The 26,212-nt window shown below is 49.2% G+C and overlaps 9 protein-coding genes and 1 non-coding gene across 10 annotated transcripts; 6 read left to right on the top strand and 4 right to left on the bottom strand.

Moving 5' to 3' along the window:
- Window positions 1-1,620: 1,620 nt before the first annotated feature.
- Window positions 1,621-4,762, top strand: F9C07_6225 (F-box domain protein; the record flags this gene model as incomplete). Its single annotated transcript, XM_041292900.1, has 2 exons — window positions 1,621-3,862; window positions 3,921-4,762. The coding sequence occupies 2 exons, from the start codon at window positions 1,621-1,623 to the stop codon at window positions 4,760-4,762; spliced, it is 3,084 nt and encodes a 1,027-aa protein (XP_041147666.1).
- A 263-nt stretch (window positions 4,763-5,025) lies between these two features.
- On the bottom strand, window positions 5,026-7,705 carry F9C07_2284865 (catalase-like domain-containing protein). Its single transcript, XM_041292884.2, has 3 exons — window positions 7,349-7,705; window positions 6,978-7,290; window positions 5,026-6,924 (listed from the first exon to the last, which is right to left on the bottom strand). Exons 1-3 carry the CDS (start codon window positions 7,583-7,585, stop codon window positions 5,231-5,233), a joined length of 2,244 nt encoding a protein of 747 aa, XP_041147665.1. The 5' UTR covers window positions 7,586-7,705; the 3' UTR covers window positions 5,026-5,230.
- Window positions 7,706-16,771, top strand: F9C07_2163308 (uncharacterized protein). The gene is made up of 13 exons (XM_071509309.1): window positions 7,706-8,806; window positions 8,879-9,461; window positions 9,530-9,684; window positions 9,768-9,906; window positions 9,961-10,038; window positions 10,088-10,218; window positions 10,270-10,321; window positions 10,387-10,589; window positions 10,639-10,707; window positions 10,765-10,854; window positions 10,916-11,095; window positions 11,143-12,651; window positions 12,705-16,771. Exons 2-13 carry the CDS (start codon window positions 9,415-9,417, stop codon window positions 13,388-13,390), a joined length of 3,339 nt encoding a protein of 1,112 aa, XP_071364418.1. The 5' UTR covers window positions 7,706-8,806; window positions 8,879-9,414; the 3' UTR covers window positions 13,391-16,771.
- On the bottom strand, window positions 13,961-15,733 carry F9C07_6230 (major facilitator superfamily domain-containing protein; the record flags this gene model as incomplete). Its single annotated transcript, XM_041292883.1, has 2 exons — window positions 13,961-14,248; window positions 14,312-15,733. 2 exons carry the CDS (start codon window positions 15,731-15,733, stop codon window positions 13,961-13,963), a joined length of 1,710 nt encoding a protein of 569 aa, XP_041147663.1.
- F9C07_t200 lies at window positions 16,683-16,754 on the top strand. The gene has a single exon. It is a non-coding gene; the product is annotated as a tRNA-Arg (tRNA).
- Window positions 16,772-17,173: 402 nt separating the features above from the next.
- Window positions 17,174-19,220, bottom strand: F9C07_6231 (putative signal sequence receptor alpha subunit; the record flags this gene model as incomplete). The annotated part of the gene is made up of 3 exons (XM_041292882.1): window positions 17,174-18,609; window positions 18,660-18,945; window positions 19,002-19,220. The coding sequence occupies 3 exons, from the start codon at window positions 19,218-19,220 to the stop codon at window positions 17,174-17,176; spliced, it is 1,941 nt and encodes a 646-aa protein (XP_041147662.1).
- A 277-nt stretch (window positions 19,221-19,497) lies between these two features.
- F9C07_6232 (uncharacterized protein) lies at window positions 19,498-20,669 on the top strand (the record flags this gene model as incomplete). The annotated part of the gene is made up of 3 exons (XM_041292899.1): window positions 19,498-19,788; window positions 19,848-20,411; window positions 20,469-20,669. The coding sequence occupies 3 exons, from the start codon at window positions 19,498-19,500 to the stop codon at window positions 20,667-20,669; spliced, it is 1,056 nt and encodes a 351-aa protein (XP_041147661.1).
- Window positions 20,670-21,146: 477 nt separating this feature from the next.
- On the bottom strand, window positions 21,147-22,367 carry F9C07_6233 (Ecdysteroid kinase-domain-containing protein; the record flags this gene model as incomplete). The annotated part of the gene is made up of 1 exon (XM_041286379.1): window positions 21,147-22,367. The coding sequence occupies one exon, from the start codon at window positions 22,365-22,367 to the stop codon at window positions 21,147-21,149; it is 1,221 nt and encodes a 406-aa protein (XP_041147660.1).
- Window positions 22,368-23,365: 998 nt separating this feature from the next.
- F9C07_2284858 (60S ribosomal protein eL14) lies at window positions 23,366-24,778 on the top strand. The gene is made up of 4 exons (XM_041292898.2): window positions 23,366-23,494; window positions 23,570-23,707; window positions 23,809-24,072; window positions 24,201-24,778. Exons 2-4 carry the CDS (start codon window positions 23,582-23,584, stop codon window positions 24,258-24,260), a joined length of 450 nt encoding a protein of 149 aa, XP_041147659.1. The 5' UTR covers window positions 23,366-23,494; window positions 23,570-23,581; the 3' UTR covers window positions 24,261-24,778.
- F9C07_2284857 (nascent polypeptide-associated complex subunit alpha) lies at window positions 24,779-26,090 on the top strand. Its single transcript, XM_041292897.2, has 4 exons — window positions 24,779-24,910; window positions 25,078-25,332; window positions 25,443-25,501; window positions 25,554-26,090. Exons 2-4 carry the CDS (start codon window positions 25,105-25,107, stop codon window positions 25,873-25,875), a joined length of 609 nt encoding a protein of 202 aa, XP_041147658.1. The 5' UTR covers window positions 24,779-24,910; window positions 25,078-25,104; the 3' UTR covers window positions 25,876-26,090.
- Window positions 26,091-26,212: the final 122 nt, after the last annotated feature.

The raw sequence follows: 26,212 nt of genomic DNA, 5'->3' as shown, positions 1-26,212 counted from the left end.
ACTAGAAAAAAAGGAAAGAAAAGAAAATCAGAAACACGAACGAGTTGCCCTTTTGGGGGAAATCCAGTGAGCGAAAAAGAACGTGTTGTTCCCTTGCATGAGATTCCAAAGATTATTATTGGAGGCTGGAGTGAAGGTCATTTTGGTCAGCAGGAGTAAAACATGAATGATTAATACACTTAAATTGCACACATTACTGACAGTAAGAAAAGTAAGAGGGGAAAGAGTAAAACTACTATTTACAGAAACAATATATGAATAAATTAATTGCTATTGCATGAATGATAAGACCGATTCCTGGGAAGTGTGAAGAAAACTGGATGGTGGTAGGCGTGGCACAGCCCCGGCGAGAGGATCAACAACCTACCTAAGGCAAACCTACACTGTATCTTGATTTAGCACTGCTCTTTCTGACACCGAACTGGTATGCCGATCCGTTTCCATGGAACTTCTTCCCCTCAGGGAGGTTGGGGTTGGGAATTAAAGCACTTGCTAATAACCTTTGTAGATATTGTGGTAAAAGTTACTAAGTTTATCATCAAACAAAGAAGATTAACGTCTTCTTTATAATTTTTTTTTTTCTTTGGAGGAAGGAAAACTCTCAGACCTCGAGGAGCGACACTGAAATAGATGGTGTACGGTACGTATACTGTATGTAAGAAGTATGTACGGTAACCCACTCGTGTGTGTGTCACTCGTGACCCTCCGAAGGAAAAAAGACTAAAATCTCTCCGTGCATTAGCCCAAGTGGAACCAATTTAGTCCCTCCCCATTCACATTCCCCAAAATGTACATGGGCGTCAGCCCAGTGGCTCAAGTGTCATTCCAGGTACCCCCATAATTAGATCACATCATGTCCCTCTCTGCAGCGAGACGGTTGAAATGCATTCTCAGAGAAAGTTCAAACCTATTGCAATTGTGGGCCATGGGACACAGTTCGACCCAGACCCAAGGCGATAAGACGCTATAGTGTGACATTCGATATAAGTTCGCACCACCTCATCTTTCCCATCTCTCCCGCAAAGTGTTCGTAACTTCCATCCTAGGGTCTTTTTTGTCCGTTCTCCCACCCGCGAGCTCACTGGTTCGTTGGATCTACTCCTGAGCAACCGACGCTTCCACGACCAGGATTGTGCTAACCAATCCCAGCAGTTGGTCTCCGTTGGTCTTTGTCTGCGTCTGTCACAAGGTTCTTCAAGGTCAAATAGCCATTGAAGTCCTGACAAAGAACCGGTGCGCGTGTGATTACCTGCATTGCATTATCTCCGTCCATTTGCATCCCCTTCTGGGACCCTGGACGTTTTGCAGATATCTACTTCAGGTGGTTGAACATAGAGGGGTAATTCCTTTGACCCGGACTGGCGACAGGCTGGCCTCACCATTTCTTGCGACGCCGGTAGAACTGCGATTGGTAAGATTGGCATTATTGGGAACAACAAAGACGATTTCCAAGTACCAAACGAAGACCAATGTACTGGGTAGGAAAAGACCCGGGACTCTGGTTTGTCTGATTGTACCATCACCACGGGAGCATCAGACACGCCAAGTCGTTTTAAGGAGGCAAAAAGCACGACCTACACATACACAGCCTCTATCCGATTATTGATAGACCTTCACAACATGGGCATACTAAGCTCGCAAGGTGGACTTTCATCGTCTGCCCCAGTGTCGTACAAGCCACCGATGGTAGCGAAGCGCGAGGCTCTAGCAAGTGATTGTGCGAATAATGTATGCTGGTTTGATGCAGAAGATGACCTTGAGAGTGAAGATGGATCCATTTCACCAATATCGGATCCACGACAGGATCGGAAGTCAGGAAACCACTGGGCTCGCTTTTTCCCCGAACTATCATCGCATTTTTCACTCGTGTCCCCGATAAGCACCATGACACCAGCAACATCCTTATCCTTGTCATCCGCCGAAACACAGCATTCCAGTGATCCTAGATCCCACGCTGACGATGTAGGACAGAGAGCTGGTTCCTGTTCATCGTCATCGCCGGAGGGCTCCTCGTGCTACAGTCGGAGATCCTCGGCAACAAGTCTGGACTCTGTATCCCCGGGGCCCACTAAAAAGTGCGCTGATACAATTTCGGTAGTTTCCCCCGCTGATGCAGGGGTCTTTGACGATCTGGCGTCCATACGGCGGTCGCATTCTCGCCCCTTGCTAAAAAAGCTCTCTGCAGCCGAGCTGAGGAATAAGCCTCTCCCACTTGAGCCTGCCATTCGACTGACCCCGCTCTCCGTCCGCCATAAAGATCCACCTAAAATCCGTACATCTACATCAGCTGGCCCTCAGAGTGGGAGGTCAAGGGTCTCAGTAGCGGCAGAGGACTTGGAGAACACACTCTCTGGCTTTAGAGCGGACTCACCTACGATTCCTTTACACTTACTTAACGAGCCACTGCAGATTAGCAGAGGCAGGATGGAGATGATCCCTTCGCGACCAGCACCACAACCTCCAACTGACATGCGCCAAAAGCGGAGAGTGGAGGCACGTGAAGATGAAAGGGTGAAGAAGAACAAGGGGGCTTTCAATTTCCATTTGTCAGGGTTTAGCAGGAAATGCAGCCATCTACATGCCCGGTCGTGGAGCAGCCCGAATATGAGATCGGAGGCGGTGTCTTCAGCCACACGTGTCCGGGGGGGCTCTGAATGCAAAGAACGTAAGAGCAAAGATGATATGGCGGGGCTGCCTAGCTTCCTTAATCCGAATCAGATCTTGGAACCTCTATCTCAGTCCATTGAAAGGGAGCTGCGCATGCAGCTTCCGCGGCTGCAGGTAAAGGAGACCAAGACTGCCTGCTCACCAATCCTGGAAATAGAGCCCAGTACAGAAAAGGAAGCCATTCAACGTCCCGAGGAGGTGGAGGCTTCACAGCGCGAAAAATCACCGGATCAGGTTATTTTCAAGGAGAAATTTTTTGTGTCTTCAAGCAAGATAACTGTTTCCCTCTCTAATAATGTGTCTCACCAGGTGGATATAGCGGAGCTCCCAGAGATGGTCTATGAGCTCGATAGTGGCTCCCCGAAATCCCGAAGGAAGCCTACGATCTCAGATTACCTGCCTACGCCTACCTTACAAATGCCTGGGAATCTGCCTGACAAGGTTGTCGTTACATTTTTACGCCAAGTACGCTCGCTTGACGATCTTTTTCGTCTTGCAATCATTTCCCGACAGTTCTATCGTGTTTTCAAAGATCATGAATTAGAACTTATCAAAGGCGCTGTCTTCACAATGTCCCCTCCTGCATGGGAGCTGCGCGAAATGAGCCCGCCCTGGAGCACTGAATGGCAGATTCTGGTGGACCCCGACACCCCAGTTCCAGAATACACCCCATCTCTGTACCTTCAACGCTATGCTCAAGATATCTATACGCTTGCTCAGCTCAAATTACTCATTTTAACTCGATGCGAGACGTTTCTGCGTCAGGATACGATCCGCGGTCTGACAGGCAAGGACGATGCCTGCGCCAAAGAGGTTGATGATGCCCTTTGGAGAATCTGGACGTTTTGTCGTATTTTTGGCAGTGGGAAGAGTCGTGAGGGAGATATTGTTGGTCAGGTGGACTGGCTGAATGGGGGTGCTATGGCTATGAGTGACCTCAAACATGGAGCTACGGCGTCGGTTACCGAACCATTTGGCATACATGACATCCTGTTTGAACCCCCGACAGGGTTTGGGCATGGTAACAAAGGCGGATTATCCAACGATCAACTGTACTATATGACCGAGATGTGGACCTGCTTGGGCGTGCTGCTTCAGCCAATCCATGGCAGATGCAAAGAAGCACGTGAAGCAGGCATATTTGCAGGTCATCAAGTAACGGAACACGACCATGCTAGGGCAGCAGCTGTGTTAGGTCAGTATCCCTGTGCCCTTTGTCATTTTCTTTTCAGTCAGGCTAATATATCGAATAGAGGAATGGACATACTATGTTCTCACACTTGGTCCTTCGGCAGTTTTGAACATGGCCTCGATCGGCCCCGGAGGCTGCGCGGCGACATTGAAAAGAGCCCAGTCTATCGGTTTGACCAAGTGGGAATGTTCCGAGTCTGGAGTTAGCCGCTCGTCCTTTCTCAAGGAAGCGGTTTCGAAAGCTTATAGGTCGCGGTGTGACAGCCTGTGCCAATGGTCTCCACGAACATCGGAAGGCGGTTCCCCTTCTGCTAGCGATACCAGCTCTCCGTCAAGTGCCAATTCAAGAGCGGCCCAGCTTCAACTAGAGAATGAACGTCGGAGGCAGGCAGCCTACGCTGACCAGCTACGAAACCAACGGAAACGGCCAGCGAACGAAGGCCCCCACTCGTTTTCAGACGAACGCCCCATCTCCAAATACTCATTCATCATGAGCCGCCTTGAAGGTGTCCCATACGAGCAACGTCCGCCAATGCCTGCACCACCCACGATGGCATCTTACGCTGCTTATTGTGGTCCGCCGACCAGTCAATATCCAGTCAAGTCCCAACCGCCGTTTGCCACGTACCAACAACCGCAGGTCCGCGATCCTGTGGATCAGGCTATAGATATGATGGTCCGGGAGCTAGGTTTTCAAGAACAAGACGCCAAATGGGCGCTGAAAGTCACAGATAGCGGGGAAGGGATCAACGTGAATGCTGCAGTATCTCTACTTATCCGGGAGCACCAGAATTACCAACGCAACAACAATGTCGTTCCTATGCGAACATATCGGAGCAACAGCCTCTTATCCTCGGTCATCGCTAGCCCGGAATCCATGAATTCTGTCTGGAGATGGGCCTGAAAGTCATACACTATACACGATGAAGCATATTGCTTGTACACTCATTTCGATTTTATCTTTCCTTCGGGTTATATGACTTGCAACGAACTATACAACGCCATTTTGAAAGCAGAGGCGCCGTGCGCCCTTTTTGATTATGAAACATGTGTTCACACACATCGCTTCAGCCCGAGCCTTGACGCTGTACCAGATTATGATACCCACTATGTACGATCCTTTCTTACGTTTCTTTCCTACATATCAAAGATGTTGTATATTAGATACCTCAGGATAACATTGATAAACTACCTTTCGACGCCGTTTCACTTTCACATTCACAATTAGAATAGAGTATTTTCATGATTCATATTAGCGTACATTCTGGCCATCCACAGTTAGAGACATAATTCATTACAAGGATGACATTAACTAAAATGCCACTTTTGCGTTAACACAAGCCTCCATGTCCTCAACCAATCACGAAAGCATTTAGAATGCAACTGTCGAGGCGAGGCCATCCAGTTCACGCTTGTAGTTCCGATGCTGACTGATCTGGTAGAAGAAGGTGCTAATGAAATCCTTCGCATCCTTGACAATCTGGATACCTTCCTTGAAGCTCTCAGGTTTGTGGATCTTTCCAGCCGTGACAACACCATACCACTCAACCGGCTGGGGGTTATCAGACGTAGCGACCTTCACATCAAGCGCGGAGCCCAGGGCTTCCTTGATGAAAGCCGCCGCTTCACCAGTGGCGCCCAGAGCCTTGAGATGACCGAATGTCTCAATGATCCAGTACCGGATCTGGCCATTGGCCTTGAGGCTTTCGACGTGCGGACCGCCAGGGATGAAGGTAGCGTCAAACATCGTCGAGCGCTGTCCGTCATACTGGTGGTCGGCGATCACGCCCTTGGAAGATGATTTGTCCTCACCGTCGGCGTAGATAGGTGACCGCTTGGTGCCAATGACGAACGGTAAGGCTCCAACCGCCGTGATGGCGCCCTTGAGGCCATTGAAAGCGACGGGGTCGTATCCGTCGCCGATAATGATGGCGATTCGGCGACTGGCGATCGTCGGCTGCTTACCCGGGAACTCGGTCTGCGAAAGATGCTTGCTGCGCTTTCCATGGTTCGGGCGAAGTGCCTTGTCTGGGATCGGGGCGCCGACGAGCTCGGCGACTTCCTGGGCGAGAGTGAGATCGATCTCGGCGAGACGGTGGCCGGCGAGGCGCTCGTAGACGATGGGGTCGTCGCAGTGGTCCAGTTCGAAGCCGAAGGCCTTCTTGACGTGGACCTTCTCGTGCTCGGAGAGAGAGTTGTAGAAGAGTTGAGCCTGGTTGTGGTGCTCGCGGAACTTGGGGCTCAGGCCGCGCTTCTTGATACCGTTCAGTTTCGCAGGGTAGGACGCGAAGCCACCTTGTTCTACTGGTGCGGGTGGTCCGGCCTCAAACCGGTTCGGCCAGTAGTTGACAGTGCCCTGGGCGATGCGGTGGCGTTTGGCGCCGTCTCGGTTGTGGTTCAGAACGGGGCAGACGGGGCGGTTGATGGGGATTTCTTCCCAGTTGATGCCCAGTCGACTGATCTGAGTGTCGAAGTAGGAGAAGTTACGGCCCTGGAGAAGCGGGTCGTCACTGAAGTCAATGCCGGGGACGATGTGGCTGGTGCAGAAGGCGACTTGCTCGGTTTGAGGGAAGAACTCGTCGACGTTGCGGTTCAGTTCCAGTTCACCGATCACGCGCAGAGGCACGAGCTCCTCGGGCCAGATCTTCGTCGCGTCGAAAATGTCAAATTCGAAGTCATCCTGTTTCTCCTCAGGGATGACCTGGATGGCGAAGTCCCATTTCGGGTATGCGCCGTTATCAATGGCCTCCATGAGATCCTTGCGATGGAAATCGGGGTCCTGGCCAGCCAGTTTCAGAGCCTCGTCCCACACCAAAGAGTGCACTCCCAGGTGGGGGATGAAATGGAACTTGACAAAATGGCGCTTTCCTTCCTTGTTGATGAGACTGAATGTGTTGACACCGAAACCCTGCATCATACGGTATGACCGAGGAATGGCCCGATCAGACATGGCCCACATGAACATATGGGTGGCTTCCGGGTGAAGATAGACAAAGTCCCAGAAGTTGTTGTGAGCAGTTTGGGCCTGTGGTACCTCGTTGTGCGGCTCGGGCTTAACAGCATGGACTACACTCGTTAGCTCTAGAGTTTTGGACTCATAGTTGGGAGGAGGTACGTACCAAAATCCGGGAACTTAATCGCATCTTGGATAAAGAAAACGGGGATGTTGTTTCCAACCAGATCCCAATTTCCTTCGTCGGTGTAGAATTTCACGGCAAACCCACGAACGTCACGGACGGTGTCGGCACTTCCTTTACTGCCCTGGACCGTGGAGAAACGAAGGAAAACCGGAGTGTTCCTTGAGGTATCCGTCAAGATACCAGCGTAGGATACATCTTCAGCGCTCTCATGGAGCTTGAAGTTTCCGAATGCAGCGGTGCCACGCGCATGGACGACTCTCTCGGGAATGCGCTCATGATCGAAACGATGAATCTGGGTTGCGATTCGTTCAATCTATGGTTCTGACCCATACCGATTCGGGGAATCATACCTTCTCTCGTGCAATCTGGTCCTCAAGCATCATAGGACCGGTGTGGTTGTCATTCACCTCCTTCAGCCAGTGGTCCGTATCGCTGATACGCACACCATGGTCGGTGGTCAGTGGCTCCTTGCTGGACTGTACATTATGGGTGTCGGGTGCTAGGTCAACTAGCTTCTTATCCTTGGAAGCAGCGCCCTGCACTGCTTCTTGAACCTTGTGGAGGCCCCCAGCCACAATATTGGCCATGATTGGGGTCTGATGGATATGATGATTATGGGGACGATAAGATAGTCGGAGATAGATTAAGGTGGGATCGAGGCTATGTTCATGAAACGGTCATTACTTGCATGAGAAAAGAAATGTATTATTCTTCAGCTTCTTATAGCTTTTCCAGTAATGAAAACCTTCTGAATGGATGTTGTGATGGGTCCCGCACGTCAAAATGACGTCGCAGGGTTGATGAACGTCACGTTGACATCGAACTGGTTTTTTTCTTTTTCTGATACTGTTTTCTCTTATGAAGAATACAAGATGATGAGTAATGATTATTCGAATCCATTGGTATTGGTCAGAATATCTTCTTACTGATTATGTTCCTTGTTTATGAACTTCGTCATCGGGAAGGAGAGTCGAGTGCTTTTCTTATCGGGCTTATCGAGAGTCTCCACCAGAGCTCGCTCTTCTTTCCAGGGAACGAATGCCCTGCCCTTACTCGAATCGTCGTAAGTCGTCTTTGTAGACGAGGGAGGACTGGGCTTGGACCTCTGGGGGACTATTCGGAACTTGCCGCCAGTAATTGACAATGTGACGCCCTTGATTGACGGGGTATTGAATAGAATTTATAGGACAATAGGGCTAAATGTTAATTGATTGATGAAACTTGCCCTAACTGAAGAAGTGGGGAGTGTACATGTACTACAGAGTAGAGGAGAATGGGATTCTCTCTTAAGATTTTCATTTGGAAGGTCTAATTGCACTAGTTTATTCTTTTTGAGCTCTTTAATCTCTTTGAAGTCTGAGCTACTCTAGATATCAATGTCATGCAATTCACGTGGTCTAACTGGTAATGAATGTCCTCAGGCATGATCCTTCCAGACATCCCAAAACAATCTCCGACTTCGCCTGCTGGCCAGCGTCGTGCTCAGTCCTCGGCGGATACTACCATAGCCACGACCCTAGTAATGGGACCAGAAAATTCTCCGATGTAACTATTGCTGAACTATGTCAATTATTGAATCCCATCAACTGGAAGGGTGGCCATTTGTGATCTGTCACCTTGGTCGGTGGGTATGCGTGGAGATCATCGGCGAGAAAAGTCAAAGAACCCATACCCTGCCAGATTATGACAGGTGAGACGCCAATTCCATTGTTCCGATTGCAATGTGAAAGGTTATCGTTAATTCCACTGGGGAAAGGAGCAGAACTCAAAATGAACACAGACACTCCACGCCACACGGAGATCCTGCGGTGAGTAGAAGCACACTGTGAACGCTTCTCTGACCAAGTTCGACGCAAGGGGGCTCATTGTTTATTGCGCAGGGGAGCGAAACGAGGGCAGAAGAAAAATATGAAGGGAAACTGTTACTGGTCGATCTACCTGCAGGACGTTCTTGTCGCATCCGTTGGGTTCGCGGCCGACGTTCGCCATCGCCTTAGCGCGAATCAACAGATCCTTTCATCTCCGTCCAGAATGTGTCAGTCAATCAATTCATCTAGGCTCGGGGCCAGTTCCTTGTCATTTAGCATTGCCTCCCTAAAACCCTCTTGTTCCGCTGGGATGCGAGGGGTGAAAGAACCCGAAACTCTGCCATTTCCCACCTTGAAACAGGGGAAAATGATGCGGCATAACCGTTGACCATGGCTGTCCCCATGGAGAAGTCGAAAATCCACCAAATTGACCCGCATATGCGCGCTGGTAAATCCTACAGTTTATTGAAAATGACGCCTCACCCGGTCCCTGGAGCTTGACAACCCTCACGACTGTGAACCTCGAGTGCTTGCATTTTGTACAGGCTTGCTTGCTGGCTTTTTCTTTTCGCTTTCTCTCCCCTGCCTCCCTTTCTCCCCTCCGTGTGATGATGGCCATGCAGTACGATCGTCATCAGTCACCAACCGTAGATCGGTGAGCTTTGTAGCCCCCACCCTGAATACAGATCAATTGGCCACTGACGAACCATAACGATTGACTAGGGTCATTGACGACAAATTTCCATCCGACACGAGACGAGAATTAGAGAAGCACATTGTGTTGAGTGACGCATCACATACGACGAGGCTAGGATCAAAAACGCGTATTCTACGAGCTTCAGATGTTCTGCTATCCTTAGCGGGCAGATCGACGAGCGGTATGCTGCTTCCCGATTAGCTACATATCGATGCATGAGGGATAGTTCATGGGGAGCTAATCAAACATGAATGGGAGTACTAGATACGCAGGAACCATCGGCTGCTGTTGAAAACTTCCAGGAAGTGCTTCGTTTGTACCCACCGTTCCGAGATGATGATGGCGCTATTCTTGCGGCGGTCGATCTCCGGTGCCCGGACTGTGATGCGGTTTTTTCCTCTTCGTGGGTTAACATCGCCTGTGGACGATAGATGGCTTTTGGTTGACCGGCTGATAGGAAGGAATTGAAACAACACTACCTGACCAAGTACTGTCCTGGGACTGCAGTTGCTGTATATGTGATGACACGAGATCGGTAGGTCATATAATCGCTTTCCGCACCTTTGCTAATCGTTTGGTTCTAGTTTAATCACAAAAGGATATCGTATGGAGAAGCGATTTATTCCACTAGATTCTCGAACAATTCGATTCTACTGCGGTAGTTGCGAGAGACATTTTGCCGTCGACGACGGTAAACCTTTAGATAGACAACGGCGTAGGACATAGTGCCCTTATATTTAGAATGTGTGATTAACAAATGTTGCAGATGCCCCATCGTACGTCCAGTGCAGACATTGTGGAGGAAAGTGCAACATCTCGTCAGTACTCACTTGACTATGCTAACCGTCTATTCGCAAAAGTGCTCTAACCTAAAAGTCCATAGATATGAGCCTATATTGAACGACCCGCGGGACGACGTAAGCTTCCGAGATATCCAGAGGGACATTGCAAGTCCCATCAGCAGCCAAAGTCCTAGCGTCGCTCAAATGAGCTGCCGAGGACTTAAGTCACCGGCAGCGGCAAACCCTCATGATCAGTCGATCACAAAGAAGGCCAAAAAGATACGAGACTCCTGGTCGCTCAGAAGTATGCTCCTCTCTACAAGTAGCCGGCGTTCATCACTGACATCAGGGAGAGTTTTCACAAAGTGACGAAGATGAGCTAGTGGCAATCAGTTTTGCGGGGTTATATGATCTAGAACGAGGTATGTCTGTATTCGGCCCATGAACTTTGTACTTCGAGCTGCTGACGTGCCATATAGTGCACGCTCCAAACGGCGTCTATCAGCCCTTTGAGGGCGGCACGACAGTGACACATCCCGGGCAGTCAGTGACGAGTGTCACTTCGAGTGGTATGACCTTGAAATGAGCAGCACTCATCGGCAAATAGATCGCTAACTGACCGCTGGCTAGCGATCAATGAAGTACAAGCGTATGGTTCGAAGGGCTCTGGTCTAGCTCTGTGTGAGAATGAACATCATAGGAATGATATGCACGGCTCGGATGGCGAGCTACTGGACGACAGTCAAAACGAAACAACACCTCGCAGACAGTCTTTCCTGGAGAAAATCTTTGGTCGAAAATCCTCGAGCGGTATGTGGGACAGACCTCATAAGGATTCAAGTACTCATTCAACCCAGGTATATCACGCGCGCGTTCGACATCGGGCCGACGCAAGAAATTGATAAAAAAAGCAAACAGTATCCGATTCTCTTTCGTCAACAAATACTCAAGGAGCGAAAGTAGGGCAGCTACGCTGGAGAGTGTACGGACTTCGATAGAGGTGGAAAAGGCAGCAGAAATCAGACAGCAGGCAAACCAAACACCTCTTCAGGATGCCGAATACGTTGCCTTACTGCGAGAGACTCAAAACATATACATTCATGTACAGTATGTATCTGGGGGAATTGTAGTCCACGATGCATCCGGACGTCAAAGAATACTTCAAATGGACGAGGCGGCCCGACTTTTTTCGCAGTTGAGGGATGAGCTTGCAGCCACTACTGTTTGGTCACAGGCTCTAACGACCCGACTCCGAGCAGAGGCGTCTTTGAGGCAAGCAAACTGTCGAGCAGCTGTAGTGGAATACCATGATGCCTTGAAAATTCTGGAAACCGCTCCAGCGCTCGATGTCGACAAACTGTCGCGAGCTACCATTCTGCATTCCATGGGACAGGCATATCGCAACCTTGACATGCCTGCCCAGTCGGAAGCCTGTTGCCTGGAGGCCTTAGGACTGTATAAGCGGGCGCTTGGGCGTGATAACCCTAAGAACTTTTCCGTTCTGCACGACCTCGGGGCTCTATACGAGAGAGATGGATACGCCACAGAAGCAGCAGCATTATATGAGCGCTCATTCGCAGGTCGATTGAAGATGCTCGGGCACAATGCGCCGGAGACCCTGAGTAGCATGCAGGATCTGGCTTCTTTGAAGGTTTTACTGGGTGACCTGGAAGCTGCCTTGCTCCTGTTAGAGAAGGTGGTACCAGCACTCGAAACAGTCTTTGGTCTCCAACATGCAACGACATTGAATGCGATGAATCATTTATCTATCTTATATCAGAAACTGGGGTTGGGCGAGGAGTCCCGCGCAATCAGCCATAGGACCATTCCGCACTGCAGAACATTCTTCGGCATCAACAGCCCTATCACCAGAGACGCAGTTGTCCGGTATTTCCAAGATTCTAATAATTTTGACTTCCCCACGGATATCCAAGACATTCTCGACCACTATCAACGATCCAGGGATCCAGACTCCCTAAAAGTCATTCACCAACTAGGGAGATCATACATGGATAATGGCCTCAATCATGACGCTGCAGAGCTTTTCGAAGCGCTGGTCGAGGACTTTCTGACCATCAAAGGCCCTGAAGCGTCAGAGACCTTTGATGCGCTCAGTGCGCTATGTGTCTCTCGGGAGCATCTCGATTCCATCGACAAGGCGATTCTTGCATACAAACAGCTCATCCATATGGCAAATCGAACACCAGCGGATCACCCCTCACGGAAAAGAATTGGATACGCAGATAGGCGAATCTCAGACCTCAACCGCCGACGAGACATTCTCGCCGATGAACGAAAAGCATGGTCTCTTCATGAACCAGCTCAATGTGAGAATTGCAGAACTAACACGAAAGTTCTCTGTAACAGTAAGTGCCCTCCTCCATCCCCAAGCATCATCCACCACTAAACCCCCTCACAGCCTGCAAAATCTTCCGCTTCTGTAATGAAATCTGCCAAAAGCAGGCCCTCCAAACACATTTTCCCTACTGCATCCCTTCCGTCTCCCTCCGAGAATCCAAGTCTCTCGCTGTAAAGGCCAGATGTCCCACCTCCGCACGCGACCAAGCCATCTCCAAAATCCGCCGTGTCGACAAAACCAAATCCGTCAACGTCACAGCCAGCTACACCTTCTACCTCGACCCTCGGAACTTCACAACCTTCCGAATGAAGCTCAACTCCGACACAAACACCGTCATCCTCTTCTCCCTGGACTGCGACATCCAATACGCCACCATCGACAACCCCCTCCTAGATCACAACCAAGGAGACTCGACCAGCAGATCCACCTCTCCGTCGTCAACCTCCTCCACGGCTGATCTCAAGGGCGTCCGATGGCTCTCCCCAGACAGACAAGAAGCAATTGTCTACGTACCCTCCGAAATGCCCCAGCCCCAAGCCCGCTACGTGCTCGTCACCCCAGGGAGAGAAATGCTCAAATCAATCATCGAGAGGCGAGTCGGTGTGCGCGGTGGCGGCGGCGAGAAGGAACGGTTCCAGGCGCTGGAGTTACCCGATGATGAACTGATTGAGTTCGCGCAGGGGTTGCTTCTTACTGGATTTTTGGGGGAGGTGTTTATGCACGTTGTCGAATGGGTATGGAAATAAGGTAGTTTCTTGTTTTCGAGCTGTCTTCGTTACTACGGGTTAAGGTGGGGAACGATATTTATGTTTCTGTATACGGCTTTTATTCTTTCTATGTCATGGAAATGTCTCTCTTTATTTTGTTCGCTTGGAATAACGATCATCTACTGCTGTCTTGTCTAGCAGATCTGTCTTATGAGCTTTTTATAGCTAATAGTTACTCTCTGCATACCTTTTGTAGGATTTAATGTACCGCTTTATCTGGTAGTCTTGACATGAAATAAAGCATACACAGACATCAAAGTCAGTAATGTCTATTCTAACTCTATTTACCTTTTCGTTTCGGTTGTTTCTATTGAGATTACAGACCAAATATTCATGACCCCAAGCCTGGTTCTCGGGAAAAAAGATCACTTGCACTTTTCAATCCAAACGCTCACCACTGGTTTAAAAAGATAAAGAAGATAGAGAAAAGAAAGCTAGAAGATACAGAGACCATGTATCAAAAATATACAGACAAACCCCGCATATAAAAGCAGTGCTAAGCTCGTTAATCGTAACTGGAATATCTAAATGGCGAAAAAAAGCCGACCCTTATGAGTCTGGTTCCTCGTCGTCAGATTTGTAATGTTCGCTATCACTCTCCCAATCATCGGCTTCAAGGGACCGGCCTTGAATGCCGAAACTCAGGAGGAATCCAACGAATGAAATGCCAGCAAAAACGCCGAACGCTAAGGCTTCTCCTTTGGGCTTGATTCGCGATGACAGACTGAATAGACCGCCCGACACGAACGGGCCCACTGCTCGACCAGCTGCTGATAGGGTCTGGGCGAGGCCGTTGAGGGCTCCCAAGACTGCGTGGTCAGGCGCGGAGTTGGTGATCTATGGTTGAATCTGTTATTATCTGGTTGTTGGATGGCAGGGGTATGTAAGGGGTAGACTTACTAGTAGCAGTGCGCTGGTTAATCCGCCAACAGTGGCAATTGTCTTTACCAGTAACACGAAGCATAGCTCAGCGGCTAAGAGCGCGGTTTTACCAGACAGGCCTCCGGAGTCGTTACCCTTGTAGCCAATGAAGGGCATCAGGATAAAGGAAACCACAAAGCCAAAGAGACCAGCGCGATAGGACCACCGATTTCCCATCTTATCTCTCAACTTTCCAAAGATACAGATCTGAAAGATGATCGTTACGAAACCAGAAAATCCTTGCGCAAGACCAATTTCTGAGGGTGTAAGACCTCGCCCAGTGGGAGGAGCAGCCTGCGAGAAGATCGGGAAGAGCGCATTGTAGGCAACGTTGCACAGGGAGAAAACAAGATATGTTAAGAGGAGCAACAGGGTGTCCCGGTTCAACAGTTCGCTTGATGTCAAACTTGCGCGATGATTGTCACGATAACTGGAAGCCTCCGAAGCCGAGTCAAGGTCGCTGTCATGGTCCGCTGTATCTCCAGAATCCTGGCGAAAAGGGCGATACGGGATAGGGTGTGGTGGTTGCAGATATCTCGCCCGTTTCGCAAGACTGGTAAACTGCCACAGCCAGGAGAAGAAATCGCGGACCCTCTGCTGCAGTTTAGGTAGACTTTCGGGGTCTTCAAGACTTTCTTCCAAGAAAAATATCGACAAGACAAAGTCCAGCACTAGAACCGCCGCAGCCATAAGATTGGGTGCGAGGTATGGATACGGATTGGGCTTGCTGCTGTCCCACGGGTTATGATGAAAGACAAGCAAGCCGCCCACTAAAGGACCTGTTATGCCCCCGATTCCATAGAGGACAGGGAGGTAGGCAAAAGCCTTTGACTGGTTACTCCGGTCAGTGATTTCACCCAGGCAAGTAGATACCAGGCCTTGATTGCCATTGACGGCACCCATCAAAGCTTGCACGACAATCGCCTGAGCCAGAGTCTTACAGAAGCCGAACGCAACAAAGCATACTGCCGTCAGTATAGTACCCAGCAAAATGACCGGCCTTCGTCCGATTCTGTCTGACAACCAGCCCCAAAAGTAATTTGTCGTGAACTGTGCTATAGCGAAAGCGGTAGCAAGTGTTCCAACATATACGCCAACCAGATTCTCTTCCACCTCAGGGAACTTCGAAGCCATTTCAGGCAAGTATGGACTGATCGAATTGAAGGCTGTCTGTTCGCAGAGGGAGATCATTGCCAGGATAGCCATCTGCTTCTTTGGCAATGGGGAGTGTCCTTCTGACTCATTATGGCTGGGTTCATCGTGGGGATGATCTGCTGCCGAGGATCTAGATTCACCCGAATTTGGTCGACCACGCGATTTCGGTGGCGGTGTCTCGAAGGTCTGATAGTGTAGTGTGGAGGAACGGCGCCGATTGAGGGCGTCCCGCTCAGACGTCCTCATCTTGAGGTTGGGCAGTTATGCACACAGAGTAATGGACACCCAAGCGTACTCAGCACATATATTCAGCGGCACAAACAAGGACTTGTTTTATTAGACCGTCAACAACGGTCCAAGTGGGGGCGCTGAGGCTCAATGGCCTTCCAAGCTTTCGCGATGTGGCGTTGGTGTTGAGGCGAAGAAAATGAAAGGGGAGATGTTCCTGACCCTGAATCACCACCAAAAGAAAGTATGACGATGTTTGTGTGTAAGTTCCAAGCTCTGTGAATCTGATAGTGAGGAAAAGGTCAGGAAAGATATCCAGCACGATTAAGATCGAGGCAACGAACAAGGAACGGCCGAAAAGAATGTCCGATATAGAGGATGAGGTAAGCCAATAATTGGGGGGAATTGTGCTGAGTCATCCGCTCAGCCCGGGGTCAAAGCCCTTAAATTAATATTGCAAAGTATTTGACTGGTGGTCATGGCCTGCAGAAGACTATCATTGGCCCGGCTTAGACTGCATTATCCCTGTGAAGAAGTGCAAGAGACAGTCGAGTACAGAGTCTTTCCTTACCCCGGGGCCCGTACCCAGTACAATGGAATTAAGAGCCAAGCCAAAGCCAAACTCTTGTCCACCACCCACGCGTCCCGCACGTGCCATATGTCTTTTTCCGCACATGACATCATACCACAATGGATTCTATTTTCAGTATGGAGAATAATCCGTATCATAATAATAGGATCTATGAAAACAAAGCAATAGTCACAATAGAACAAGGTCAATATAAACAGGGTTGTTTCTCGTTTTATATACTGTCAAACCTTTGGACTGTTGCCCATATCTTCATCCACTTCTATTTCGCGTTTGCTCCACTATGTGGAGTATTCTTCACAAAAAAGCCCACCTGGTGACCACAGAGTATTTTTTGTTATCCTGTATATACTGTTTTTCCCTCAAACACTTCATTAAGGCCTGCTGGCCCAATGGCAAGGCGCTTGACTACGAATCAAGAGATTGCAGGTTCGACCCCTGCGTAGGTCATTACTTTTTTGTTTTATTCCCTTTGTCTCCTGATAAGCTGGACTTCGTTCTTTATTTTCTTTTACACCTTCTTTCTTCTCTTTTAATTTTGGAATATATCTAGCCTTGGTCTTTTTTGTCTCTCTCTCTCTCTTTCTTTTTTTTTTTTTTTTTTTTTTTTTTTTTTTCATTTTTTCATCCATACAACTCCTTCCGTACACCAGCAGTAAAGATTGCGTTATTGTTGTTCTACCCTTAGGTGGCTGAGAGTCTAGCCAAGCCATGTCTCTAATTCATTTTTTTAAGATCGATATGGACATTGATACGAATGCATCATTTCAAAGCGAGTAGCGATTGTAATGAAAACATATTTGCTCAAAATAAATTGCAATAGATCAATTTAATTAGATAAACAAAGAAAGAAAGAACCATTGCACGCATCACTTCATCAACAAGTTAACAGCCCAAGGAACACTGAGTCCTCGCAAATCTCCATAATGCTGCCCGACTCCCAAAAATACAATGGGAATACCAGTTGCATGGACCATGCTCACGAGTGTGCCAACCATGTCCCCGACAGTGTCACACTTGCTGATAATGAACCCATCCAGGTTTCTGCCAGTGCCAAATGCTTGGTTGAAGTTACGCGCCTGCATTACACTATCAGTGCCAACCAGAGCTTCTCCAACCATGAAGATCTTATCCGGTTTGGCAAATTTGCCAAATTTCTCGAGAGAAGACATCAGGCGCTGGTCGTTATGACGCCGGCCAGCAGTATCGATCAAAACAACGTCGAACTTGTTGGCAGCTCCGTACTCAACAGCATCCTTGGCCACATTTGCTGCATCCTTGCCATATCCCTTCTCATACAGCTCAACTTGCCCAACATTTTCACGGGCACTGAGTTCTTTCAAGTTCCGGGCGTGCACACGAAGTTGCTCGACCGCGCCAGAGCGGAAAGTATCGCATGCTGCAATCAGGACACGATAGTTGTTTTGCAACAGGAAGTAGCAAATCTTGCCCAAATTGGTCGATTTTCCAACACCGTTAACTCCAACTATGGAGATGACATAAGGGCGGGGAGACTGCTGTTTACTTGTGGGAGATGTGACTGTATCAATCTCACGAAGCAGATCCAGCGAAGATGTAGGGGTGAGTATCTTCCGCAAAGACGACTCCATGGCTTGGCGCAATGCAGCATCCACACTTTGAAAGTTTCCTGTTTTCTTTCCGACAAGTTCCCGCTGCACACCGTCACATAGGCGGACTGCTGCTTCACGCGCCACGTTTTTCTTCAGAAGATGGTCCTCCATGGCCTTCAGGGGCTTCTCCAAATCGGATTCGGTCAGGACCTTCCCACCCACGATGTTGCGGAAAAGGCCACCGATAGCATTGAATCCTGAGCCAACGATTCCGGTGGCCCTGTTCTTCGCTTTTTCACTGTCCGCATTCTCCAAGATAGAATGGACTTCATCACCCAAGTCTTTCAGAACGAACTGTCCTTTCCCAGTTCTGTGGCCCCAGGAATCCTGTGCAACAGCTTCCACGGCCGGAGCAGCTGCTTCGTCGCCATCAGCAGGTGCGGAATAATCCAGAACCGTACCATCATCTTCATCGGCATATCCATCCGCATCCCATTTGCGCATCTTCTTGCCTCCCTTCGGTGTCTTTCCCTTGCGGATGCTCTCATCCCCCGATGAAACGTTTGCGCCCGCGTTCGCCGCCTTGCGCGCACGGCGAGAAACTCGGCCACCAGGTCCTCCTCTAGCAGTCAGAATCTGGCTCGCGACAGGCGTGGTTGATCGAGAAGTATCTGGGGTCTGGGGCGGCGTACCCTCGTCAGAGGTCGCCACGCCCGGCGCAGCCTGACGCTGCGCTTTATAGGTGTCAGTATATCCTCTTGACTTATGATCTACAAGTACATACCTTGAATAAGGCCAGGCACAGATGGGGGTGGAGGGCCACCATGTTCCGACGAGACAAGCGGGTCTTTCTTATTTTCCGCACCGGTCACGACACCCTCTGAATTGATGGGCGCTGAATTGTCTTCAAGCTCCTTAACTTGTTGTTCGAAATATTTGTCAAAAGGATATTCGACCACCCTAACACGAGTACTCCGTAATTGGTCTTTGTATATGTCAATGAACAAGGTCGAGATATTGTCCAGAAGTTTGTCGATCCAACCGAGATGCAGAAGTGATTGATACACGGCCTGTGGCGAACTCAAGATTAGCGACGATAGCAGCATGCTGTAAGACCAGTACATACCACAAATATCAAATTAAACTCCTTGACTTTCTTCCACTTCAATGCATATTTTTCCTTTTTGTACACGGGGTAGGCCGCATTCGCTGCTTGGATCTGGACCTTTTCTTCGATAAAGACATCATTGATAAGGCTGTTGATAATGTGGGCGCCAACGGGGGCGTAGGACTTGGACCATAAAACTACCCCGGAAGTAGTGAGAATCTCGAACGCTTCCAACATTTCGACTAAGCTTTGCTAAATAAATTGCGTCGAGGTGTGTAAGGTATGGGCTGTAGGAGAAGGCAAGAAGATCCGCACTGTGGGGAAATTATCCTGCGGGCGGAAAGCCTCGACCTTCACCTCCCAAGAGTTCAGCCACGTATAAACACCCACTCCGACCACTATTTCACTCTCCTCCGACTCTGCACAATTCTGCAACTTAGACATTCCTTAATTAAAGCAGAACCCTCCTTTTGTCTGATTCTCCTACCCGTTCTCTAACTAGGCAAAACAAAACATGTACCGCCAGTCCTTCGCTCCGCCGCCAGCACAGTCACCTCCGCTTCATCATCCAGTTCCTCAGCATGTTTCCACCGTCCCTATGATGCGCTCTCCTCCCCCTCCGACATCCCAGCAGTCTCAGACGTCTGGCTATGGTAACAACCCATATCAGCCCGCTCCGGCGCAAGGCGGTAGTGGGACCTACGCCCCTGGATTTGGAGGTTTCATCAACGATCCCACGGCGCAAATGGGATTTCAGGTCGGGAAGACCGCTATGATGGCCGGGCAAGAATATATGGAACAGAATGTAGGCGATTGAAAACACAAGGGCGGGCTTATTGTTCTTTCGACTAACTATCTTATTAGCTAAACCGCTACGTTTCCATTCCCGCCTTGAAACACTATTTCAATGTGTCCAACTCCTATGTATTGAATAAACTCGCCCTGGTGCTCTTTCCTTGGAGACACAAACCATGGTCTCGCCAGCAAAGCCGTGTCACGGCGGCATCCACAGGCCCCAATGGTCAGATCTCCCATCAGCAATACTCGACCATGTTCCTGCCCCCTCGCGATGACCTGAACTCCCCCGATATGTATATTCCGGTCATGGCTCTCGTCACATATATCCTCCTATCGGCAATGCTGGCAGGGTTCAGAGGCAACTTCCACCCCGAGCTTCTTGGTTCGATCACGACAACAGCTATTGCAGTCATCGTATTCGAGATACTTTGTCTAAAGCTGGCTACCTATATTCTCAGCATCAACAATGAGTCGCAGCTACTAGATCTCGTGGCTTACTCAGGCTATAAATTTGTGGGCATCATCATTACCTTAGTGACATCCGAGGTTCTAACTCCGGGAAGAGGAACCGGTGGTTGGGTCGGCTGGGTTGTGTTCATTTACACGTTCCTAGCTAATGCGTTCTTCTTGGTAAGTCTTTCGGATTTGGACCTTGGCGCCAAACTAATCGACTAACGTATTATCTAGCTTCGTTCTTTGAAATATGTCCTCCTTCCGGACTCAGCCACTGATGCACGCACGGGATCGATGCACACCGTCGCCCGGTCACAACGCAATCGTCGCACCCAATTTCTGTTCATCTATTCTTATGTTATCCAGTTCATCTTCATGTGGGTGCTGAGCCGAGAGGGCCCAACTGCTTCGAACGTAGCTGGTTCAGCGTCGTAATTGAGCTATTGGGCCCCATTGGATTTGCGAATTACGAGAGACGCCCTCACGAAGAAACAGATATGGCGTACATCAGTGAGAAAATCGATTCCTGTGGGTGACTTTCCTTACGGATGCTATGTAAAGATCTTAGATAATACCAGCTGTGTTATTCCATGTTTCGCACAGGAGCGAATTTGGGCGGATACTCTCTTGATGTTCTGATAGATTCTAGACCATATTTTTGCCTACGTAATATGTACCTACTTGTCTAAGAGCTATTGACTTGGTGAGTATGCGTCGCTTCGCCATGCTTTGACAGTCGTGGCCTCTCAAGAAAGTATCCACATTCTATAGTCTAGGGGATTTCTTACTAGTCTAGAACTCTCGGTCTTTATGTTCCCCCAAAACGATCGCTGAGCTTAGATACGGTTACAAACTCCAACGACTGGCGATGTCAAGTTGGGATAGGCCTCAGCATCAGTCCTGAGCAAGGAACTAGCCACTTTCATTTCGTAGCCACTCTTGCCAAGCTGGATCCCTCAATATCGATCGAACCCTGGCCTCGAGCCATTCTGTATTGCCCCAGAAACCCCATGATGCTTGGAAACGACACCAATCCACAAGCGCAGTCTCCCAGTGGTGGACCAGAATGTTCATCGGATAATCAAATTCTTTCATGCCCGATGGGCGACGGGCCAGTAGGGCTTCACGGTAACACTCTAGTAAGGCCCTCTCCCCGTCATCCATAGGGAGCTCTTCAGGGACATCGTAGTCGCTGGTGAGCATCCCCAACGGTACTGAGCACGTAAAGAGCTTGGCAAGATCGCAAACTCCCAAGCCTAATCCAACGTATTGAAAGTCAAAAAAGGCTACCTCGTCGCCTGAGCCGGTAGTGAAAAGATTCTCGGATTTGACATCACCGTGAATATAACTTTCATAGGGCCGGCCGCATGGGGTGAGAAAGTTAGCCACTTGATCAGCAATCGACAAAGCCGAGCCTTGTGGCGGCTCACAGAGCGCAGCAGACCACTCAGAATCTGTATCTTCTATTAACGAGGCAAGCTCTTTCTGCCGAGTTGCAAGGTAGGTGTAGCCCCCATTTAACCAGAGTTTATCACCACCTGAAGATGGATCAGCTCTCCTTCTTTGCATCTCCTTCAGTGGCGGCAACAGATATCTATCGAGATCATCTGGAAGCAGTTTCCAGGTATTGGCATGGAACTTTGCCAGCCACTCAATAGCGGCGTAGACCTGTTGTTGGTTGAGAAGTGCTCTCTTTTCCCCTGCAACAGGAAACTTCTGCCGGAGATCTTCCATGATAGTGGCAGTCAAGCCCTGGAGTTCTTGGCTCTGACCTTGCTGCAGGTGTCCCGTGGAAGCTAAACAGCTTGCAACGGCAACATCCTGGTCCAAAGATGGAGTGATTTCTTGGTAGAAATATTGCTCAACTTCGTAGCTGAGCAATTTACGTAGGTGGCCCTCATCGCCGTCGCTTTTGGGGGGCGAGATGAGTTTGAGAATGAGGTGAAAGTTACCATTCGCATCCTTTTTCACATTGGAAGTTCGAGTGGTCTGGTTTCCCGAAGCTCTCGCTGTGATTTCGCATATATGGCCATAGCCTGCCCAGAGGGTCTGGAGGACTCGACAAGAAACTAGCTCGAGGCCGATGGACGAGAGCAATGCCTCGGCAACAAGTTTGGCTTTGGCAGGAGACATGGTATAGGGACTGGTATTATGTTTGACGGTTGTAGTATATCTTGGCTGGTATTCAAGCTTTGGAGAATGGACACGCAGTGATGATCACGTTATTGTTTACCGCCTACAAGATTTACGCTACTCATACATATAGAAATCGAAAGGTTATCAGGCAATGGTGAAATGCTATTAAGTTCAAATATCATTTTCATTTTCATTTTATCTATGTATGCTATCAAAGTCCAGTAGACGAAAACCTATAACGTTGAACGTTAGAGACAGATTCCGAAAAAAAAAACAGGATCAAAATGTGAGATTGAGGATGTTCCATCAGAGATCTTGGTGATGAGGGTAATATCATTGCCAGAAGCATCAATTACTATCTAGGCAGTGCAAAGTTGTCTTCCTCGGAACATGGACAGGTGAAAGGAATATGCTGAACGTACCTATTCTAGACCGAGATAGAATGTTGGCGGTCATCATTGACATAAGAACCTGTGAAGTCTTGACATGTTAGCCATGATTCCATATATAGAATGGAGTTATAACAATCATGTGGAGTAGTAAACACATATCAGAATATGTAAGAAATTAAATATCATACTTCAGTGCTGTATCGAAACTCCGGCGAGAGTTTCACAGACACCGGGTCAATCGCAAATTACCGCATCATATGAGTGTGGAAAAAGGAAGATATAAGAAAAGACCGTGTTATACATACCAGTGGGATTATGCTGAAGGCTTTTGACAGTTAGTTCGAGACCAGCTGATCGTGAATCGTTGCCCAAAACAGCATTATGTTTTGATGTACTCCGTAGAGAGAAGAAAAGCTGAAGCTTGTACTTTGCAGGAACAAAAGAAAAAAAAGTCCACCAGAGAAAATGAAGCTTAAATGCGACGGGATCGGAAGCGGAATAATAGGACGCTCCGAAGGCGGCGCTAAGACAACGAGGCAGCCCTAGTCCGCACCACAGGTCCCATCGACGGCCTCCGACTGGCTGTTAAGCGAGAAACTGTGGGCAACGCCGCAAGACCGAAATTCGCGACTCCAGCAGCCAGAGCGAACTTGTGCGTTTCGGACGACCCTTCGACAACCCCGACCACTTCGACAACAAATTCCTCCACCGACCTCCCGGAGTCTGTCGACCGTGAGTGATTCATGCGCCCGTCTATCGTCCCAGTAGAACTGTTATACTGAGACCGTCATTTTTGGCATTTTTTAGGAAGCCTTCGCCATGGCCGATATCGATATCAAGATCGCTCAATGGAAGCTCGTTGAGATTGGCCGTGTGGTGCTGATCCGCCGCGGCCCCTACACCGGCAAGCTGGCCACCATCGTGGAGATTGTCGACCACAGACGTGTATGTTTTTGATCCGAGCGAGATATAGGACAGCCGCGATTGGGATGGGCAAAGGACATTTGGAGATGGACATCATATTGACGAAGTGTCGCAACGAATAGGTTCTGGTTGACGGTCCTTCCACTGAGGAGAACAAGATCGTCCCCCGTCACGTTCTTCCTCTCGCCCACGCCACCCTCACCCACTTCGTCATTCCCCAGCTTCCCCGTGCTGCCGGTACCGGCCCCGTCAAGAAGCTCTGGCAGAAGAGCGAGATCGACAGCAAGTGGGCTCAGTCCAGCTTCGCCCAGAAGACCGAGCGTGCTGAGCGTCGGAAGAACCTCAACGACTTCGAGCGTTTCAAGGTCCTGCGCCTCCGGAAGCAGGTACGTGGATGGTCCCCATTGGTGGCTTTGGAAACGATGAGACTAGGGCTAGGAAAATATATTGAGCCTTGCGCTGGAATCGCACAATGAGAATCGGATGGAAGGCTGACATCACGGACTTTTTACAGGCTCGCTTCGAGGTCCAGAAGGCTCACGCCAAGCTCAGGGCGGCTGCTCCTAAGTCGTAGATGGTTTACTTCATGAGGCTCGGTGCATAGTGTGAAGGGAGTGCCTTTGGGACGGTTTTACATTGCTGAGGGTTTATTTGATTTCAGCAAAAAAGACGCTGTACACATTATCATTGGCAGCATAAAATGATTCGAGAACCTTGATATCCTGACCAAGAGGTTACGCTCGTACGTCACAAAAGACGGCACACCTTTCTACTAGTATTAAGGAGGCTCCGGGTTTACTTATCTTGACATCAGCGGGCCATGCCTTTTTAATGGAAATTGGGGAATGATCCACAAAAAGCATGAAGGGAAAACAAGACAAAAAAAACGTAATTTTCATGACCAAACGCTTTTATTTAATCTTGTTGTATTGTTGCGATTCTAGAATTGAAATAGAGCAATTCCGATAAATTTTGTCGGGATACGGTCATGTAAAAGTCGGGGATATACGTTCATTCATTCATAGATACATTCATACTACATACATAGTTCGTAGGTTGAGTCGCTTGTGTGTCCCGGCGTCTGGGGGGGGAACTCGTGAGGGACCCAATCAGCTCGCTAACGATTTTCGGCAGCCATGACATTCACACAGCTTTGCGCCTTTCCAACTTCAACCAGACCAAAAAAACCCCCTCATCCACCACAGTAATCTTTTCTGTGTCTAGGTACGTTATAATTGTATCTCTGGCCGTCAAGATGATTTTTACGCTCGGAACTGGTGAATTCCTGCAGTTTTCGTGGGCGGGACCCTCCGGTTTCGTGGGCCACAATTCGAGCCTCCAAGCGACCGAAACAGTCCTAGAGTGCGAATTGCTGACCCTCGATTTTATAGCCCTTTTAGGCTCCCCTAATTCACAAAATGGCCGACCCCCGTGTTGAAGAAATCGTTGAGGAGGAGACTCCCAAGCAGACCGTTGAGGATGCTGGCAGCGACTCCGAGTCTGAGGCTGGCGAGGCCAACATTCCCGCCGGTGCTGCCGTCACCATCCACTCTCGTAACGAGAAGAAGGCTCGCAAGGCCATTGGCAAGCTCGGCCTGAAGCACGTTCCCGGCATCACTCGTGTCACTCTCCGCAGACCCAAGAACGTATGAACTCGACCTACCCCGCCTCCCTCCGATGCTCAACAGTCCCTGTGCTTTAGTCGGCGATGGGCGGCATAGATGTGTGAATGCAGAGGCTAATGCGTCTCTTACAGATCCTCTTCGTCATCAACCAGCCCGATGTCTACCGTTCCCCCTCCAGCAACACCTGGATGTACGTCTTTCTCTGAGTTATGAATGTATTCGTTGGCTTACATGTTGAACAGCATCTTCGGTGAGGCTAAGATCGAGGACCTGAACTCCCAGGCCCAGGCTTCTGCTGCTCAGCAGCTCGCCGCTGCCGAGGCTGCCGCCGGTGAGCACGCTGGTCACGACCACGAGCACGATCTCGGCACCAAGGTCCCCGAGGCCGAGACCAAGAAGGAGGAGGAAGAGGATGATGGCGAGCCCGTCGACGAGTCCGGTCTTGAGGCCAAGGACATCGAGCTCGTCATGGCTCAGGCCAACGTGTCGCGCAAGAAGGCTGTCAAGGCTCTTCGTGAGAACGACAATGATATCGTGAACTCCATCATGGCGCTCAGCATATAAGCGCTGCCCATTTAATTTCGCGCTATCAGTGGCTGATGTCTCTTAGCCCTGCTGGCAGGATGGCTTTGGGTGAGAGGTCAGGTTGATATCCCCTAGGATGCATGTTCTGTCAGGCCCTAGTGTAAATCAAGAGTTCAAAACAAAAAAAGCAGAATTGAACGACCCAATGCTTCCTCAGCTGTCAGTAAATCTCTAGATATATCTTTCCTGAATATCGCAAAAATTGTAGGAGTAGGAATCGGGTTCATTGGATCCATATAGCAAGGTCGATAACTAGGGCCCTATGCATACATACACCGTACTCCTGTGTCTTGGCTGTATTCGTTTGTGTTCGGAA

This window comes from Aspergillus flavus, chromosome 5, assembly GCF_009017415.1.
Source record: "Aspergillus flavus chromosome 5, complete sequence".
Lineage (NCBI taxonomy): Eukaryota > Fungi > Ascomycota > Eurotiomycetes > Eurotiales > Aspergillaceae > Aspergillus > Aspergillus flavus.
This window is presented reverse-complemented; position numbering and strand designations above follow the sequence as displayed.

Excerpts from the sequence above, each read along its gene's own strand:
- F9C07_2284865 (XM_041292884.2), bottom strand. The coding sequence starts at position 7,585 with ATGGCCAATATTGTGGCTGGGGGCCTCCACAAGGTTCAAGAAGCAGTG. Across the intron at positions 7,291-7,348 it reads ACCAGATTGCACGAGAGAAG|ATTCATCGTTTCGATCATGA; the intron begins GTATGATTCCCC and ends ATCGCAACCCAG. Across the intron at positions 6,925-6,977 it reads GATTAAGTTCCCGGATTTTG|TCCATGCTGTTAAGCCCGAG; the intron begins GTACGTACCTCC and ends TAACGAGTGTAG.
- F9C07_2163308 (XM_071509309.1), top strand. The coding sequence starts at position 9,415 with ATGATGGCCATGCAGTACGATCGTCATCAGTCACCAACCGTAGATCG. Across the intron at positions 10,039-10,087 it reads TATGTGATGACACGAGATCG|TTTAATCACAAAAGGATATC; the intron begins GTAGGTCATATA and ends GTTTGGTTCTAG. Across the intron at positions 10,590-10,638 it reads AGACTCCTGGTCGCTCAGAA|AGTTTTCACAAAGTGACGAA; the intron begins GTATGCTCCTCT and ends GACATCAGGGAG.
- F9C07_2284858 (XM_041292898.2), top strand. The coding sequence starts at position 23,582 with ATGGCCGATATCGATATCAAGATCGCTCAATGGAAGCTCGTTGAGATT. Across the intron at positions 23,708-23,808 it reads AGATTGTCGACCACAGACGT|GTTCTGGTTGACGGTCCTTC; the intron begins GTATGTTTTTGA and ends CGCAACGAATAG. Across the intron at positions 24,073-24,200 it reads TCCTGCGCCTCCGGAAGCAG|GCTCGCTTCGAGGTCCAGAA; the intron begins GTACGTGGATGG and ends GACTTTTTACAG.
- F9C07_2284857 (XM_041292897.2), top strand. The coding sequence starts at position 25,105 with ATGGCCGACCCCCGTGTTGAAGAAATCGTTGAGGAGGAGACTCCCAAG. Across the intron at positions 25,333-25,442 it reads CTCTCCGCAGACCCAAGAAC|ATCCTCTTCGTCATCAACCA; the intron begins GTATGAACTCGA and ends CGTCTCTTACAG. Across the intron at positions 25,502-25,553 it reads CCCTCCAGCAACACCTGGAT|CATCTTCGGTGAGGCTAAGA; the intron begins GTACGTCTTTCT and ends CATGTTGAACAG.